This window comes from Echinops telfairi, unplaced genomic scaffold (genome assembly GCF_000313985.2).
Source record: "Echinops telfairi isolate 266 unplaced genomic scaffold, ASM31398v2 ScPeMD7_9;HRSCAF=40, whole genome shotgun sequence".
NCBI lineage: Eukaryota > Metazoa > Chordata > Mammalia > Afrosoricida > Tenrecidae > Echinops > Echinops telfairi.
The window spans coordinates 49,833,340-49,850,819 of record NW_022103906.1 but is presented as its reverse complement, the minus strand read 5'-3'; the positions used below and the strand labels follow the sequence as shown (position 1 = coordinate 49,850,819).

Sequence of the window (17,480 nt, the reverse complement as noted above, 5' to 3'; positions counted from 1 at the left end):
TTATTATGCAGTATATTAATTTTAACACTATCATATACTATTTCTTACATCATTATTTTACTGCCATAATAGGAAACAAAGTTGAAACCATAACCTATGTATGCAAATTTGATATCATCGGTACATTGCTTGTTTTTTAGTCAGGATTAAAGCAGCCCTCATCCAAATAAGAGTCTATATAGTATATACACACAGGGGTTTCAAAAAGATCATGGAAAAAATCCATTATCTTTTTATTTTATATTTCATTTTCCACAAAAGTCTCCTTATGTGTGTGTGTATATATATGTCGCAAAGTTTTTGAAAAGAGAAAGAGTATCTATCCTGATTTTACAAATAGAATTCTAAGTACTACGCATAATCTATGGTTCCAATATTAATCCTGTATTGAACAGGTTCAGGTTCAGAGGACTAATGCTTACAATGTGCACTTACCACCTGTCCATTGTGAGGGTTCTTATGCGCATATGGAGGTCCACGGATATGATTCCACATCTGACCAGAAGTCATAGCAAAGACTATACACTGAAAAACAGGTACAATGTTACAACATTTAAACCAAAGAATACCAGAATATTGCATTTTCCTAAAGGAATGGTCAGGAAACTACCTTTTAAAAGTTTTCTATTAGTTCAACCTATAAACTTTTTTTCATTTATTAACCGTGGAACCTTATGTAAATTACTCATTATCTTTTTAGCTCAGATTTATTTTGAAGCTATTACATATGTTCAAAAATATACTGTTAACTAAATTGGAGATATAGAAATCATCCAGCAAGGTGATAATCCGATATTATGTGCTAAACAGAGCCATCAAAAGTATTAAATGAGACACTGGGTATATAGTGACAATTTAAAGGACACAATAACCATCTTCTAGATATTATAAATTTCTTTCCTGTATTAGAATCACCAATATTCTACATCCTTGCATTAGTTCTGTAGTTAAATACTTTTAGCAATGTAAATTCAGGTGTTTAGAGATGGAAGAAATGTTTTTTTTAAAGATCTGATTAGGAATAAACTCATATGCCTGCTATACCTACTACAAATGCTTTTACTTAGAAAATTAATCTAGAAAAATTCAAGTCTTTATAGGAAAAGGCAGTATGAACTGCAGCCAGAGGCAATCATGATGACTTAGTACAGGCATGTTTTACTTAAATCATCTAATATTTTTAAATTTGTCAAGTAGAATACCAGTAGACTAGAATATGTTCTTCAGTTTAAAAAGTACTCAGCATTTTCTATTGTCTATCTTTCCCACTGTACTATTTCATTTAGCTACTGGCTTTCTGTAGGTATTTGAAATTGAGGCCTAAGATGAGCAGAGATTCACAGCAAGATTGAATCATGCAAGATTGTGGTCTAACCCTTCTATGTATGTATAGGTTGCAAAGAAAAAAGAGGATACAAAAGGGTAAAAAAAAGATAAAGGATCTTTGAGTCCAGAGAATACATTATGGATCTACAATTACTTACAAATCAAGGTGCTTCAATAGAGAAATAAATACAAATATGATATGACAGGTTAAAAATGTTAACTCAAATATCTCATGTTTTAAAAAAAATACTTTTGATATCAATGCATACTACTCAGCTGAGAGCCACAACCCAAAGGCATTCCACTCAAGGTCTGTGAGTCAGCAAGCCCAGCTTGCCAATTAAGTGCCCCCAGAGCAGCGGTTCTCAACCTTTGGGTCACAACCCCTTTGGGGGCCAAACGACCCTTTCACAGGGGTGACCCGATTCATAACAGTAGCAAAATTACAGTTATGAAGTAGCAACGAAAATATTTTGATGGTTGGAGGGGTCATCATAACGTGAGAAACTAATTAAAGGGTCATAGCATTAGGGGGGGTGAGAACCACTGCCCTCGGGATTCTCTTGCAGTAAGCCTCAGGCAAGACACTCAGCTTCACTTCCATGGGTCAGCAAGTCCAGCTTCTCCAATAAGTGCCCAGAGGCACCACACTCCAAGCCTGCCCACTGCGCAAAAGCATCTGGCTTTACTATTGCTCTGTGGTTTGGGAAGTCCACCACTCTATTCCATGCTCTGGCTCTTGGTTCTGTTGCTGCTCTCTTCTGATGTTATGCTTGTCTTCTGCATCTAGGAAGTTCACTGTGCTGGGATCCCAAGTCCAAACCAGATAATGCTCTACACATCGCACTATTGCTGGTAGTGAGATTCTTCCTCCTGCTTCTAACTTCTCAAATTTTACATGCATTCCGAATGTCATTCCAGGGAATCCTATTTACAATTATTCACAGGTGAATTCTATCAGTATCTTCCCTCACCTTTTTACCAGACCCAAGAAGGAAAATGCCGTTTGGCAGGATTTAGAAACTTCAGTTTAAAGACCCACAATAAGTGATTCACTGCCAACCAAGATGATGGAAAGCCCCAGAACCAATTAAGTGTGTTAGCATTTTAGTAAAGGGGGGCAGGCCAAGCCTATGAACTGTTTTGTTGGTGAAAGATAGGGTTATCCAGAATGGACTTCATGGCAATGGGTCTGTTCTTGTGTCTTTCATCCTTTATAGTTGCTAAGGAGTGCTGGTGGAGAAGATTACAAGTTGGGTTTCTCACCACAAGGTAAGTAGTTTGAACCCACCGACTTCACCCAAGAGAAAGAGAAAGCTTTCAGAAACCTGCGGAAACAGTTCCACTCTGTCCGAGAGAGTGGCTAGCTAGACTCATCACAATTGATTCAGAGGCAGTGAGCGCGGTTTCTAAACAAACATTTGTATTTCTGGTTTTGCTTTTATTTGCTTGTCTATCCTTGCCTTCCTTGTTTTAGTGCTTCCACTGACAGTCCTACTTTCAACTATGGATAACAACGAAACATGATACAGCATAAGACCAAACATGTGAGGGTAAAATGAATTAGAGCCTAAAGACATGTAATTCAGGTTTGAATAGCCTGACTAACGTGCTTTCAAAAATATACTACCAAAACATTTTTGGATGATTAGAAGATATTTTCAAATGTGACATGATGGCAGGTTGTGGGGAAAAGCTAAAGATTCAAGCATTTTTATCACTGTAATTTAGAAAGATGGTATTAGCAATAATATTAAGAACAGATTGAAAATAAAGTAAACTTGAAGCACAGAAACCAGTATAGAATCTGATACATAACTATCTACAAAAGACTACTGTTCTGGTCTTTGGATGTAATAAGAATCAAGAGAAGGAGGCATATAGGAAAAGTATTTAACAGGTGGAGTCAATGGACCTCAGTGATTGGTTCATTGATTGGGTGTGATGGGAAAATAGTCAAACTTAACTCCCAGATTTGCGCCACACCCACTGTGATACAGAAGAAGGCCCACCATGTGAGGGTAAAAGGAAGCCGAGTCCAAAGGTATGAAATTCAGGTTTGAATGGGTTAACTAATGTGCTTCTAAAACATACAACCAAAATATTGGGGGGGTGGGGGGAAGACTTCAAGACTGCCAGGAGACATTTTCATCTGTGATCTGATGGTAGAGATCTGGGGAAAAGTTAGAGTCAAGCATTTTCATCTTACAGTTGATACTAGGGTAGTGAAAATGGATGAAAACTGTTAAGAATAGGGAGGGTGAAAAAACTGAAAAGCAGATGAAACTAGGAGAATAAGAGTTTTCAGGAGTGTCTGTAGCACACTGAAAACAAGTAAAGAAAATGAATTAGAGAGGATGAGGAAATCAGCTGTGTCAATGCTGAGGAGACATCAATATTACAAAGAACTGCTAAAGCTTCCATTTAATTCCTTGGAAACCATCTGTGCCGTTGGCAGGGGTATTTTCCAAGAACTAGAGGGCCAAACGTCTTTTTAAAAAGAATGAAAAAACTTTTAAGAAGTTGTGGTATAAAGAGCATGAGAAAATAAAATATACAGAAGGTGAAATGGTGTTAAATTTTTTTCTGGATGCATTACAGGATGATTTCACTAATACAGTGATTTAGTAGTAAGGAATGTTGGGAAAAGGGACAATTTTTAGAGTACTGCAATCAAATAGGTAAGAAAAAGCATATTTAGTAAACAAGTAGAATGAAGTATTAGTTTTAGAACAGAGCAAACCGTTAAAGTAGTACCACCGGGCACAAATCCCATTATAGCTTCAATAGGATAAAAGCAAATCTTTACTGTCACTAACTGATGATCACTCCACGTTGTAGAAGAGTGCATTCTACGTGAACCAGTCATCAACTGCCCATGGAAGACGTAGTCAAGAAACCAAACAGCGTACCGTACTATGCAAACACCCGTTAACATTTCTAAGAAAAAAAGATGTCTCATTGATGACTAAGGTGGCACTTGAACCTAAAAACAGCCTTTTCAATCACTTCATATTCAGACAAAATGGAGGACTAATACATTTGCACTGTGGTGTTGTCAAACAATAAATGTCAGATATGCCATAGGCTGCAAAAAGAACTTAAATAAATCAGTCTTAGAAGTAATACAAAAGGATATCCCTTAATGAGGGCAATGTGACTTTAATTTGCTTACTTTGAATATACAAGTAATCAGGAAAGATCAAGGTCTAGAAAATAACATAATATTTGATAAAGTAGTGGGTCAGAAAAAATAGGAAAATCATTAATGAGAAGAACTGACAAAATAGGAAAACTAGATATAATATAAATATAAAATATTAAAAAGTATAAAATGATCATAAGGATGGTTTAAGATCAGGCCAGAGTTCACTGGGGAAACTCATAAGATCACAATGAGTCAGAACAGATATGATGCCAACCAGCAATAGTACAATACCTGAAGATAATTTTTTTCAATTATTAACATAGATGAAGATCACAAAAGAATTACATATATTTGGTCAATAAGAGACATACTGATATTTTTGTATCACTGCTTTAAAATGTTACTTCCTTATACACTTTACCAATTTACATGTATGAGAAAAACACTCAAATTCTTTAAAATAATGAGATTTTTAATTTATACAATAACTACATTCTGCTAAAACATTTTTTTAAATCTCATCTTTAAAAAAAGATTTATTCAAGATGCCAAGAAATTATGTAATAGAAGAACAAAGAATAAATATGGCATATCTGCTGAGTCATTTGAAATAGTGACATGTATTTATAGTACATACTCAGAACTGTTCTCGTAGCTGTGACATTTTTTATAATAAACAAAATAATGAATAAACACTAACTTCAAAAATGCAACTTAGTCTGTTCATAAAAGAAATCTAAATAAGTGTAATGGATGTGTTCTTTTTTTATTTTTAAAATTTTAAATGTCTAGTTACTTTTATTCATTTGGAATTTTAATTTTTATACTTCATTTAATTAGAATCTGAATTTTAACTGATATATTTATATAAGAGGGCATAATTCATAAATGGTACAACTCAATGAATTTTCACAAAGTGAAGCACCCATCGTCAATCACCAAGACCAAGAACTAGAACACCATTGGAAAAGCAGAAACCTCTTATGGCTCTTTCTAATCATTAGCTAGATTTACTCTGAAGGGATAAAAGTATTTTCTTGAAAACACTAAATCACACTGCATATTAATTTTCACCTTCAGTAGATGCTACAAAATACATTTCTAAGAGGTTAGAAAAATATTTTATTCCAACTAGCTGTATATGACAGTCCCAACTGATTCATGGACTAACAAACGATTAGTATTATCTACTTTATTTGCATGTGTTCCCTTTAGCTATTCTAGTAGGCATGTGGTAGTACAGTCTTTCCCCAAAAGTAAGACATCCCCGAAAATAAGACCTACTTACAGTTTTGCCTCTCGCTGAAATATAAGACATCCCCCCCAAAAATAAAACCTCCCCGATAATAAGGCCCCCCAGAAGCTACCATAACTCGACCGCAGTGGCAGCAGCGGGCGCCGCTGCACAGTTAACTGGTGGCTGCAGCGCAGCTGGAGCAGACAGGAAGTACAGGGTCTCTTTTAATTAGAGAGCCCGCAAAAAGAGTTCAACAACAAATGTATACCATATTCTTCATGGAAAAATAAGACATCCCCTGAAAATAAGACCTAGCTCATCTTTGGGAGCAGAAATTAATATAAGACAGTCTTATTTTTGGGAAAACAGGGTAGGATACTGTGATTCTAATTTTTATGTTCCTGGTAATTACTGAAGTTGAATACTTTTTCATGTATTTAGTGAAATTTGGACTGTTTTACAAAGTAGCCAGCAAATCTATTGCCTACTTAAGAAATTGTCTTCTGCTGACTGTTACGTAAAAGATCTCTATACTTCCAATAACAAATCCAAGTTAAATACAACAGAGTCAGAGAAACAGAACATCTTTTTCAGGCCTTGAGCACTAAAGTGACTTGTTCTGTTGGTCGGTGTTTGGCAAATACCTATGTAGATAGCTCAGCTTGTCTTATTTTTAAAAAGTCATTTTATTGGGGGCTTGTACAATTACTATCACAATCCATACATACATCATGTCAAGCACTTCTGTACATTTGTTGCCATCATCATTCTCAAAACGTTTGCTTTCTACTTGAGCTCTTGATATCAGCTCATCTTTCCCCCTCCCTCCATGCTCCCCCCTCCCTCATTAACCCTTGATAATTTATAAATTATTATTTTGTCATATCTTATACTGTCAGACATATCTCTTCACCCACTTTTCAGTTGTCCATCCCCCAGGGAGGAGATAATATACAGATTCTTGTAATCGGTTCCCCCTTTCTACCCCAACTTCACTCCACCCTCCAGGTATCGCCACTCTCACCACTGGTCCTGAATTCCCTGTTTCCAGTTCGTATCTGTACCAGTGTATATCCTATGGTCTAGCCAGATTTGTAAGATAGAATTGGGATCATGATAGTGGGGGGAGGAAACATTTAAGAACTAGAGGAAAGTTGTATGTTTCATTGTTGATATCCTGCACCCTGACAGGATCGTCTCCTCCCCACAACCCTTCTGTAAGGGGGTGTCCAGTTGCCTACAGATGGGCTTTGGGTCTCCACTCTGCACTCACTCTCATTTACAATGATATGATTTTTTGCTCTTTGATGCCTGATACCTCATCCCTTCGACACCTCTTCAGAAATGAAAGTTCCGAATTTTTAAGTTTAGTTTCATTATTTCTTCTAATATTGTGCTGCTGTTAGGTGCCATCAAGTCTGTTCTGACTCATAGCAATCCGAAGCACACAGAAAACCATCCTCACGAAATGCCTGAGGTTCACTCCTGCAGCCACAGTGTCAGTCCATCTTGGAAACAGTCCTTCACTTTTTTACTGCCTCTCCACTTTATCAAGCATGATGTCCTTTTCCAGAGACTGGTCTCTTCTGACATGTCCTAAAGTCGTGTGACAAAGTCTTTTACCATCCTCAGCAATATGGAGCATCTGGCTGTACTGCACTTCTTTCAAGACAAAGTTGTCTTGGCAGTCCACAGTACTTTCAATATTCTCTGCCAGCACCATGCTTCAAATGCACTGATTCTTCTTCAGGCAATTTTCAATGTCCTACACTTTTACAGGCATCTGAGGCGAATGAAAAATATCATGACCTGGGTCAGGCACCCCTTATATCTCAATGTAACATCGTTGCTTTTCGACATTTAATGAAGTTTTGTGCAGAAGATTTGCCCAATGCAATATGTCATTTGATTTGACTGCAGCTTCCATAAGCATTGATTGTGGATCCACACAAAGTGAAATCCTTGCCAATTTCAACCTTTCCTACATAGTTATAGTTTAGTTCTAATTTGGTTACCACGTACGTTCTAAGACAATCACAAAGATATATTTCTTTGAAAAGAGCCAATCTTTACATTCCACATTTAAATTTCCAATTCAACTAAAGTCCAATGTAAGAAGTAAACCTTGAAACCCCCCCCCCCTCCATATGAATATTCATTTTGGCACCATTTACTGAATATATCATACACACACTTACTGACCACATGATTATATATGTATAAAACTATACTCCATTGCTTTATATATCTTTTATGAAATACCACTCAGTAATTATTAAAAATCAATAATAAATTAAAATTGTCCAGCAGTTAATATTTTTAATATTGTACTATTATTTGTACTTATAAAGAATCTTACTAATTTTCACACAAAAAATATTTGCTGAAAATGTTAAAGGTAAAACTGAACATCTTTAAAATGTTGAATTTTATAATCCAGAACACATTACGCTATTTGCTCAAGATTTAAATTTTTTTCTTTAAATAATCCTTGGTATTTTTAATGTAGAATTTTTACATAACTTTTGGTAGATTGATTCATAAGTATTTGTGTTTCTACACTTATGGAAAGAAATGACATATATTTCAATTTATTTTGGTTAATAGTATATAGAAATAAAAATGTTTATGTAAATATACACACGCGCGCGCGCGCGCGCACACACACAGTCTCCATTACATTACTGAAGGAAAACATCTTGTACGAGACCTCAAAAGTTAATAGAAATTTTCCAATTATCTTTTCATTCCATTTTTCCATGAACTTTCTGGTGCCCCTCATCTTATTACTTGAATGATGCACTTAACACCCTTGGCTCCTAAGCAAAAAGTTGAAAGTTCAAGTACACCCAGGGGTACCTTATTATAAAGGTCTACTATGAAAAAGGTTAGCAGTTGAAACCCTCTGGATCACAGTTCTAATCTCTATGTGTTGTTGGAGTCTACTTATTAGGACCTGTTTTTATTTTTGTTGTTTTCAATTCCAAAATATAGAGTATTCAAGTTGCCTCCCAGATTTTTTTTTGGAGGGGGGGCAGGGTAATCTATTTATTAAAGAAGTTTGAGAAGTTTCTTTTTTCTTGGATGCATAATGAGTATTGAATATATCAAAAGCTTCTTATGCAATTATTGAGATGGTCCTAACATCTTCCTCTTCACCTATAAATGCAGAAATTGCATTGAGAAGTCTTCACACATGAAACCACCTCTGCACTGCTTAACTAAACGCTACATATAATGAATGACCAATGTCAGTAATTTCTAATGTTTTGTTTAGAATAACTCTATCTACATTCATGAGAAAGATTAATCTGTATTTTTTTATTCTCCAGTGTACCTATCAGATTTTAAAATCTTAGCTTCAGAAAGTAAATTGGAAGCTAATGTTCTTCTTTATTTACTGAAAGTTTATCTAATCTTGATAGTATATAAACATAAACTTTGGACACATTAGCCAATTTCAATATGGGAAATCTTTTAACAAAGGGTTCAAATGTTTTAATAAGTTATTAGACAACCCACACAGTGCAATGCCTTTGAATACTCAATAATAACACAGGTAAACATATTCCCAATATTCTCTGCTTTCAGTTCAGCTAAGTTCCATCAGATTTCAGCAATGACAACCATTGTTTCATGTACTCTACTGAGTCCACCTTAAATTTCTGGCAGTTCCTTACTGATATACTACTGAAATATTTTTAATTATCTTTCAAATTTTTATTTACACGTGGTATTAACAATATTGTTCAATAATTCCTTTATCCTATTTAAGTATTTTTCTTTGAAATGGGCACCTGTATGGATCTGTTCCAGGCAGTTGTCCAGGTGGCTAGATTCCAATTTCTTGGGCAGTTCCAGCATTGCATTCTCTGGTTGAAACTTCTTAGCTGGCACTTTGTTAATTGCTGGAGTTGTTTTTCTCCAACATTTCAGTGCAGCTTGGTTCCTTTAGTAATATCGGTTCTTGACCATGTTACTTTCTAAATTGGGTAATCACTAACCAATTTTTGTGGTAGTATGACTGTATATTAACTGCAACTCCTTTTGATAATTCCTGCATTGTTCAATGTTTTGTCCGTAGACTTATTGAATGTTATAATTCAAAATGCTATCTTTTTCTTCCGTTCTTTCTGCTCCAGGTCTTTATACAATCCATTACTCTGCATTTTTGTTTGTTAGTTTCTGCTTTTCAATTCTTTCACATAATCCTTTCTTGCAATCTCTTTAGCTTCTCTTTGTTCAAGGACAAGATTCACAGTCTCTCCTTTCTGACTTTAGTTGTGCTCATTTCATTCTGTCCTGTCTTTTGTGTCCTTCATGGATGATGTTCTTGAACTCATCCCACAAATCTGGTTTTGGTAATTAGTGTTCAATGTGGCAAATATATTCTTGAGGGGTCTTTAAATTCAGGTGGGATATTTTTGAGGTCATATTTTGGCTCTCCTGGGTTTTAGTTTTCTTCAGCCTCAACCCAAACTTGTACATAAGCAACTGAATGTTTGGGTGTCAGGCCAGTTGTCATTCTAATTTTGAATTTAATCAATTTGATTTCTGTGTTTTTCACCTCTTGAGAGGGAAGTAGTCACCATTTATGTTGTTGAAAATGACTTTTCAATGACTAAGTTGTTGGTTTTTAAAATATAATGTGATCTCTAGTATTGTTTCCATCACCATATTTTCAAACTACGACTACTTCCTTTATTTCAAGTTTCACATTCTAATCACTAATGATCAATGTTGCTTGATAGGCTATTGGTTAAAAAAAAAGTAACCTCATTTTCTTCATCATAAGCTTTGGTGCTTGATACATAAACTTGAATAATAGTCACGTTCACTATGCTTCTTGAAGGCCTATGGATATGATCCTATGACTTACAATGTTATACTATAGGACAGATCTTGAAATATCCATTTTGATTATGAATGAGATGCTGATCATCTTCAATTTCTCATACCCGGTAAAGTAGACCATATGAGTGCCCAATTCAAAGTGGACAATACCAGTCCTTTTCAGTTCACCAATGACTAGGATTATCAAACATTATGCATCCATTTCATTTTTAACAACTTTCAACTTTCCGGGAGTCACACTTTATGCATTCAACATTCTGTTACTCAATATTAACATATATTTGTGTTCATTTTGATCATGCAAGATTGGCATATGAAAGTCTTGAAAACATTTTTCGATCCATTATCATTATAATAAAACTTTGAGAATAAAAACTCTACCCACTGCCATCGTGTCAATGCTGAATCACAGCGGCCCTTCAAGGCAGGGTAGAACTGCCCCTGTGGGTTCTGACACTGTAAATCTTTATAAAAGTAGAAAAGCCAGTTTTTCTCTCGAGTAGTAACTGGTGGTTTTGAACTGCTGACCTTGTGGATTGCAGCCCAATGAGTAACCACTACGTGAACACAGCTCTTTAGAAGCCATATTTTGAGTGCCTTCTAAGTTGAGAGGCTCATCTTCCAGTGTATCTGACAGTGTTCTGCTGCTATTCAAAATGTTTACACACGCCCATGTTATAAACAGCAGATTTCTATCTTACACTATCTTGATTTGGATCGAGTTGATTACTACTCATGGGTGTCTTCTAGGACAGGGGAGAACTGGCCCTGTGGGCTTCTGAGATGGTACATGTTTACAGGAGCTGAAAGTTTCATCTTTCGACCGCAGAGCAGCTTGGTGGTCTCAAAAGGCTGACCTTGCAGTTTGTTGCCCAACACATATCCACTACATCATCAGAGTTCCCTCTATTTTGGAAGCTCTCCTAAAACCTGTTCATCCTGGATTATCCTAATAATATTCTAAATGATAACGGCATCATTTCCAGCATCATGGTAGCAGGCAAAACACCACACAACAAACCAGCAGACAAGTGGTAGAGTGAAGACCTATAATGCCAGGAATACCAGTGAAAGAAATAGCAAGGCTTCTCCATTTTCATGGAGGCCTGATGGCACATTTGTTAGGCATTTGGCTGCTAACTGAAAAGGTGGCCACGCAAACCCGCCAGCTGCTCCACACAGGAACATGGCGTATGTGCTGCCGTAGTGAGCACACGCAGAAACATGGTGGTTTGCTTCCACCCAAGTGTACAGCCTTCAGACTGCTAAGGGGCAACTCTACTGCTTCCTACTGTGTTAGTGTGAGTAGGAAATGACTTAAGGGAAGTAAGTATAATTTTTCCTGTCTAACTGAATGGATCAACTTACTTTCATTCATTCAATAAATATATATTGTGTATCTTCCCCTGCCCTGCACAATTCTCAACACTAAGAATGTACATAAAATAAAGGTAAGCATTCCTACCTCATGAATCTTACAGAGGATACTTCTAAAATTTATGCAACAATCAAGCTTTCATTAGAAATGGCACTGAACACAAGCATGAGCATTTTCTCACCTCCGGAGGTATTCATAGCCCCACGATAAAGTTAGTTTTCCTAAAAGTCAAGAGGATATATATCCACCACTTCAAAAAAGTAACTCTACTGCTTTTAAATTAGTCTAGACAAGAGGACTTCCTAGGAGATCAATTTTGGGGAGAAATAACTTTTTAAAATATATAAGAAAAACAAACAAGAAAAAATCATTCAATTTTGACAAATCTGGTTTTATATTTGATTTACAAAGTGATATAACTTTAAAATCAAAAACTCGAGTTTTCTTCTGCAAAACATAAAAGTGATTAAGTTAGTAAAGTTATTGTGTTACCATAAATTCAACCAGTTGAATGCTAAATAAACTTAAAGAATGTTAGAATGTTAAATTTTAAATATTGAATGTACAGAAAAATTAATATTCTATATGCATTATATATATTTCATGTTTTAAAGTATGTTATTGAATTATGAGTATTTCATTAATTCATTTCATCTAAATAAGCAGGGGTGTAAATGACCAAACAAACAACTGGCAAGCATTTTAGTGAATTCATACACTACTAATTTTCACTTATCCTCATGTGAATGAACTATTTATAGCAAATTTTTTCTTGTAAACCCATCACTCTTACAAGTCATTCAATTTACATAGTTAACAATAGGAAGAACTATGTTTATTTTCATTTGGCTATCAAGGAATGTCTCCTAAGACTTATTTAATTCCATGTAAATATATTATTGATCCAAGACCACTGTTTCAACAAATACTTATAACCATCATTGAGATTAGCAATGGCACAGAGTACAAAAGCTATTCCATGAATTCCATGTACTGGATCTTCACAGCAAGGGCTATTTAATAGTGATTTTATAATACAAAAGAAAAATAAATTCAGGCAACTGCACTCAAATGCTAAAACATACTACTAAAGGTCGTTTTCAGGGGGAAAAATGAGGAGCTGATGCCGGGGGCTTAAGTGGAGAGCAAAGGTTTTGAGAATGATGAGGTCAACGAATATATAAATGTGCTTTACACAATTGATGAATATATGGATTGTGATGAGTTGTATGAGCCCCCAATAAAATGATTTAAAAAAAGTTTTCAAATGTTCTCTGAATTACTAAGGCCATTCCTCCCATCGTTATACTAAAACATATTGCCATTAACTTGGTTCTGACTTACAGAGATAGGACAGAACACAACTGCCTTTCAGCTTCTGAAGCTATAAATCATTATGGGAGCTCAAAATCTCATCTTTCTCTCTTGCCATGGTTGGATATGAACTGCTGACCTGATGGTTAGCAATGCAATGTTTAATCCACTATGCCACTAAGGCCCTTCCCATCACTACAAAGGACCTGATAAAATTGTCGTCATGTGTTGGTGAGTCAATTCCAATTCATGTTGAAACCCGATAGACAAAAGAACAAAACACTGCCCAGTCCTGTGGCATTCTTATAATCTCTGTTACGTTTAAGCCCACTGTTGTAGTCATTGTGTCAATACAGATCATTGAGGAGCTCCTTTTTCACTGACCCTCTGCTTTACTAAGCAAGATGCCCAAGTCCAGGGACTGGTTTCCCTCCTGTTAACATGTCCAAAGTAGAAGAGAGAGTGTTTTGTCATCTCCCATCTAAGGAGCATGGAGCATGGAGCATTCAGGCTGTACTTCTTCCAAGAAAGACTTGTTGGTTCTTCTGGCAGTCCATGGTTGACTGACTCTAATTCTTCAGTCTTCCTTATTCACTGTACAGGTTGTGCTGGCATAGGAAATAAATGAAAAATACTATGGCTTGGCTCAGGTACACTTTAGCCTTCAGAGTGAAAGCTTTGCTTTTTAACATTTTATGTTACTTTTCTGCAACAAATTTGCCCATAGCATTGCCTTATTATTCCTTGAATGCTGCTTTCCTGAATGTTGATATTGAGTCAAAGTAAACTTAAATACTTGATAATTTCAGTATTTTCTCATTTTTCATGATCTTACTTCCAGATACAGTTTTAAAGAGCTTATTTTGAGATGTAATCATCATAAGTTATTGTATTGAAAAAGTATTATCAATAACTACTTCTCACTTTTAAAGAGAACAAAACAATAAACTACAGAGATGAATCTGTAAATGTTAGTCATACTATCGTACAGAAATAAATGTGGAAGTAACTGTTTCAACTTGAGTTGTTCAAGTCAGAGCTCTTTCAAATCCCAAGAAACAAATGTCTACCAAAAATACCCCAATAAACACAGAATAAAGAACGTTTGTGAATATGAAAATTTTGTAATGATAGTAATAAAAATATTACTATAAATTAATAGAGATTTTTATTAAACAAAAATATTAAAATTGAAAGCTCTGATTTCCCAATCTATGCTCCATCTAGGTCAATTCACTTCCGAAGGCCGTGTTTCCTTCTCTCTAAGCCTTCCCCCCAGAGAATGCCGTACTCTCCCACTTACACCAGGTCAAAAAAGCAGTTCTGTCACTGTCGAGGGCCGCCATTAATGTTCCTTCAAATTGTTCTGTGAGCAAAAAGAAGTCTGAAGAGAGATGAGATGACCAGGTATATAGTGTGGATGGGGTTTGGTTTTCCAAAATATTCTCATAAGATAGTCCTTGTTACCCTAAAAAAATAAGCAAGCACTTTGTCATGATGAAGTAAACATTCTTGGCCCAATTTTCCTGGTCTTTTTCTCACCAATGCAGTTTTCTATTTTCTTAAAACTTCTTCGTAAGTCCCAGTGATTGTCCTGTGTCCTCTGAGAAAAATCTATCAAGATTAACTCTTTGGAATTTCAAAATACTTCACCAAAAGCTTCTCAGCTGATCGGCCTTCAGTTCAGATGTGAGGTCTTCTCTACCATCCTTCCGATGCTTTTTCCCTCTAAAGCCCACGGTTTTCCATAGGTCAGTATTCCAGTAAACTTGTTGCTGAGCTTCAATGATTTGGAAAGATGTCTATTTAGATCAGTTAAAAATTTAATGTAAGCCCTGTTACCAAAATCCCTTTTTCTCTAAGGCACAAAAAGCATCCTCATTTTATTTTTTGAAAGTACCCTAATTTGACTAGTCAAGTACATTACTGAGATAACATCTCAAGTTATCCACTGATTAGAGAAATTTTTAAACATGTTCTATTTGGAGCCTTTACATGTTATTAATTCGAAACTGAGTACCAATTCTGTTTGACTTACTATCATAATTTAGACTAATCTCCACCTTTTTTAAAATTAAAAGATCATTTTATTGGGGGCTCTTCCATCTCTTATAACAGTCTACACATCAATTGTATCGAGATATCTGTACATACGTTGCCATCATCATTTTCTAGATGTTTACTTTCTATTGACACTTAATATCATCTCTTTCCCCTCCCTCTCTTATCTCCACCGTTAACATTTTATAAAATTTAAATGCTTGAACTGATACAATTTCTTATTTCAGCCTACAGTACAGATCAGCATTGTTAAAAAGTCAAAGCAAAACAAAACTCCTATCCTGCTGTGATTTACTGTGACAATAAAGTTTGGATTATTGGATTTTCTAATGATGTTTTTTATCTTTCATGATTTTTAATAGCAGGTTTTTAAGATGTTTCCCTAATATTTGAAATGGATGTGAATACTCACTACGCTGATCTTTTCTGTTTGAGGCGATAGCTACATAAAAAGGACTGGCATTGTTCTACAGATCTGCATTATGGACCACAAAACATATTACTTTGATATTCCAAGTCAACACCATTATTTATTTATCTTATACTATTTGTAATTACATATCAATGTGGTCCAATAATTTACTTGAACACTGTATTTTAATTCATCATTATAAAAGTTAATAAGACAATCATCCTACAAGTTTGTGAAAGGAGGGCAGGAACTAAAGCCAAGTAATAATGCATATTACAATCACTAAATACTCATCGGCATCTATTAAGTAGTAATCAAATTATTTTTTTTTTACCCATAGAAAACATGAGATCAAGGTGAGTTGGTTATGAGTTTTCTTTTGTCATTTTTAAAGATTCTGAAACTGGAATCTCTCATATCCACAGATGTTTTAATACCGACATTTCTTAATTCCTCTATGCCAGAAAGTTTTAAGCCTTCTGTCCTTATTCCACACACTGATGCAGGGATAGGGAACCTTTTTTTGGCCAACGACCATTTGGATACTTATAACATCATTGTTGTACCATACTGGTCAATCATTTTATTAACTCACCCCCATAGGATCGCTTTAAGTTGGTCCTGACTGTATGGCAGTTAGTTAAAATGTGATAGTTGTGGTGAACTGTTTCTCTTTGGTGAAGCATGTGATGTACGCTGGTACTGATTTTGGCAGGCCTCATATGGACCAAGAGCTGGAAAATCCCCAACCCTGCTCTAATGCATTATGAATAGCGGCGTCTCTACTGCATATATTTTATTCGTATCATACAAACGTATCATATAAAGTAATAAATGAGAAACATATCACCAGTCTTAGAACACAGTCATCTCAGAGCAGCTGTTCTCAATCTGTGGGCCGCGACCTCTTTGGGGGTTGAATGACCCTTTCACAGGGGTCACCCAATTCCTAACAGTAGCAAAATTAGTCATGAAGTAGCAGTGAAAATACTTTGATGGTGGGGGGAACACCACAACATGAGGAATTGTATTAAAGGGTCGTGGCATTAGGAAGGTTGAGAACCACTGGCTTAGAGCTAAAGACTCATAATATACTATGTACTTCCCTTGGGAAACACTTTCAAAAGGTTTAATAGTAAAAAGGCACAACTGCTAATTGTAAGTACACTTAATCTATACTATGTCAGTTTGGCAGACAGTTTTCTTCATTAATTATTCTTCCTTTGGCAGAATTTTTTTATTTTACTACTGACGGGAATAGACCAGGCCTATATGGGAGCCCTGGTGGCGGTGTGGTTACATGTTGGTTGCGACCCAAAAGGTCAGCAGTTTGAACCCACGAACCACTCCTTGGGAGAATGTGCTTTCTATTCCTGTTAACTGTTACCGTCTCTGCAGCTCACAGCGGCAGTTCTTCCTGTCCTACAGGGCTGCTGTGAGTTGGCACAGATTCGATGGCAGTGAGTTTGGTTTTGGTTATTGCTATTTAATTCACTTTTAAAAACTTCTTTTTCTACAGTGCAATCCAGGGCTTTCACAAACCCAATGAAAGTACCCTGTCCACACCAGTGACACAGTGTGGGAATTGCACCTGATCTGACCCCGCCACACTGAGGCAAAGCACTGGGGGAGTGCAGCAGAACAGCAGGGGGGGAGTAGCAAGATCCCCAGGGAATGATGAGGGTGGACATTGGAGACAGGGCATGGTGCCCCAACAGGCTAGACTGGAAAACACAAGCTTTTCTTTCTT

At 36.0% G+C, this 17,480-nt stretch overlaps 1 protein-coding gene across 3 annotated transcripts in view; it reads right to left on the bottom strand.

The window, feature by feature from the left end:
- Positions 1–17,480, bottom strand: part of TUSC3 (tumor suppressor candidate 3) — a 177,167-nt gene that overhangs the window by 62,692 nt on the left and 96,995 nt on the right. For 2 of the 3 annotated variants that reach the window (XM_004696177.2, XM_004696178.2), the window contains exon 6: positions 436–525. The exons of the other annotated variant lie outside the window; for it this stretch is intronic. In XM_004696177.2, coding sequence (XP_004696234.1) covers positions 436–525 — 90 coding nt within the window. The remainder of the gene's footprint in view (positions 1–435; positions 526–17,480) is intronic. 3 annotated transcript variants of the gene reach the window in all.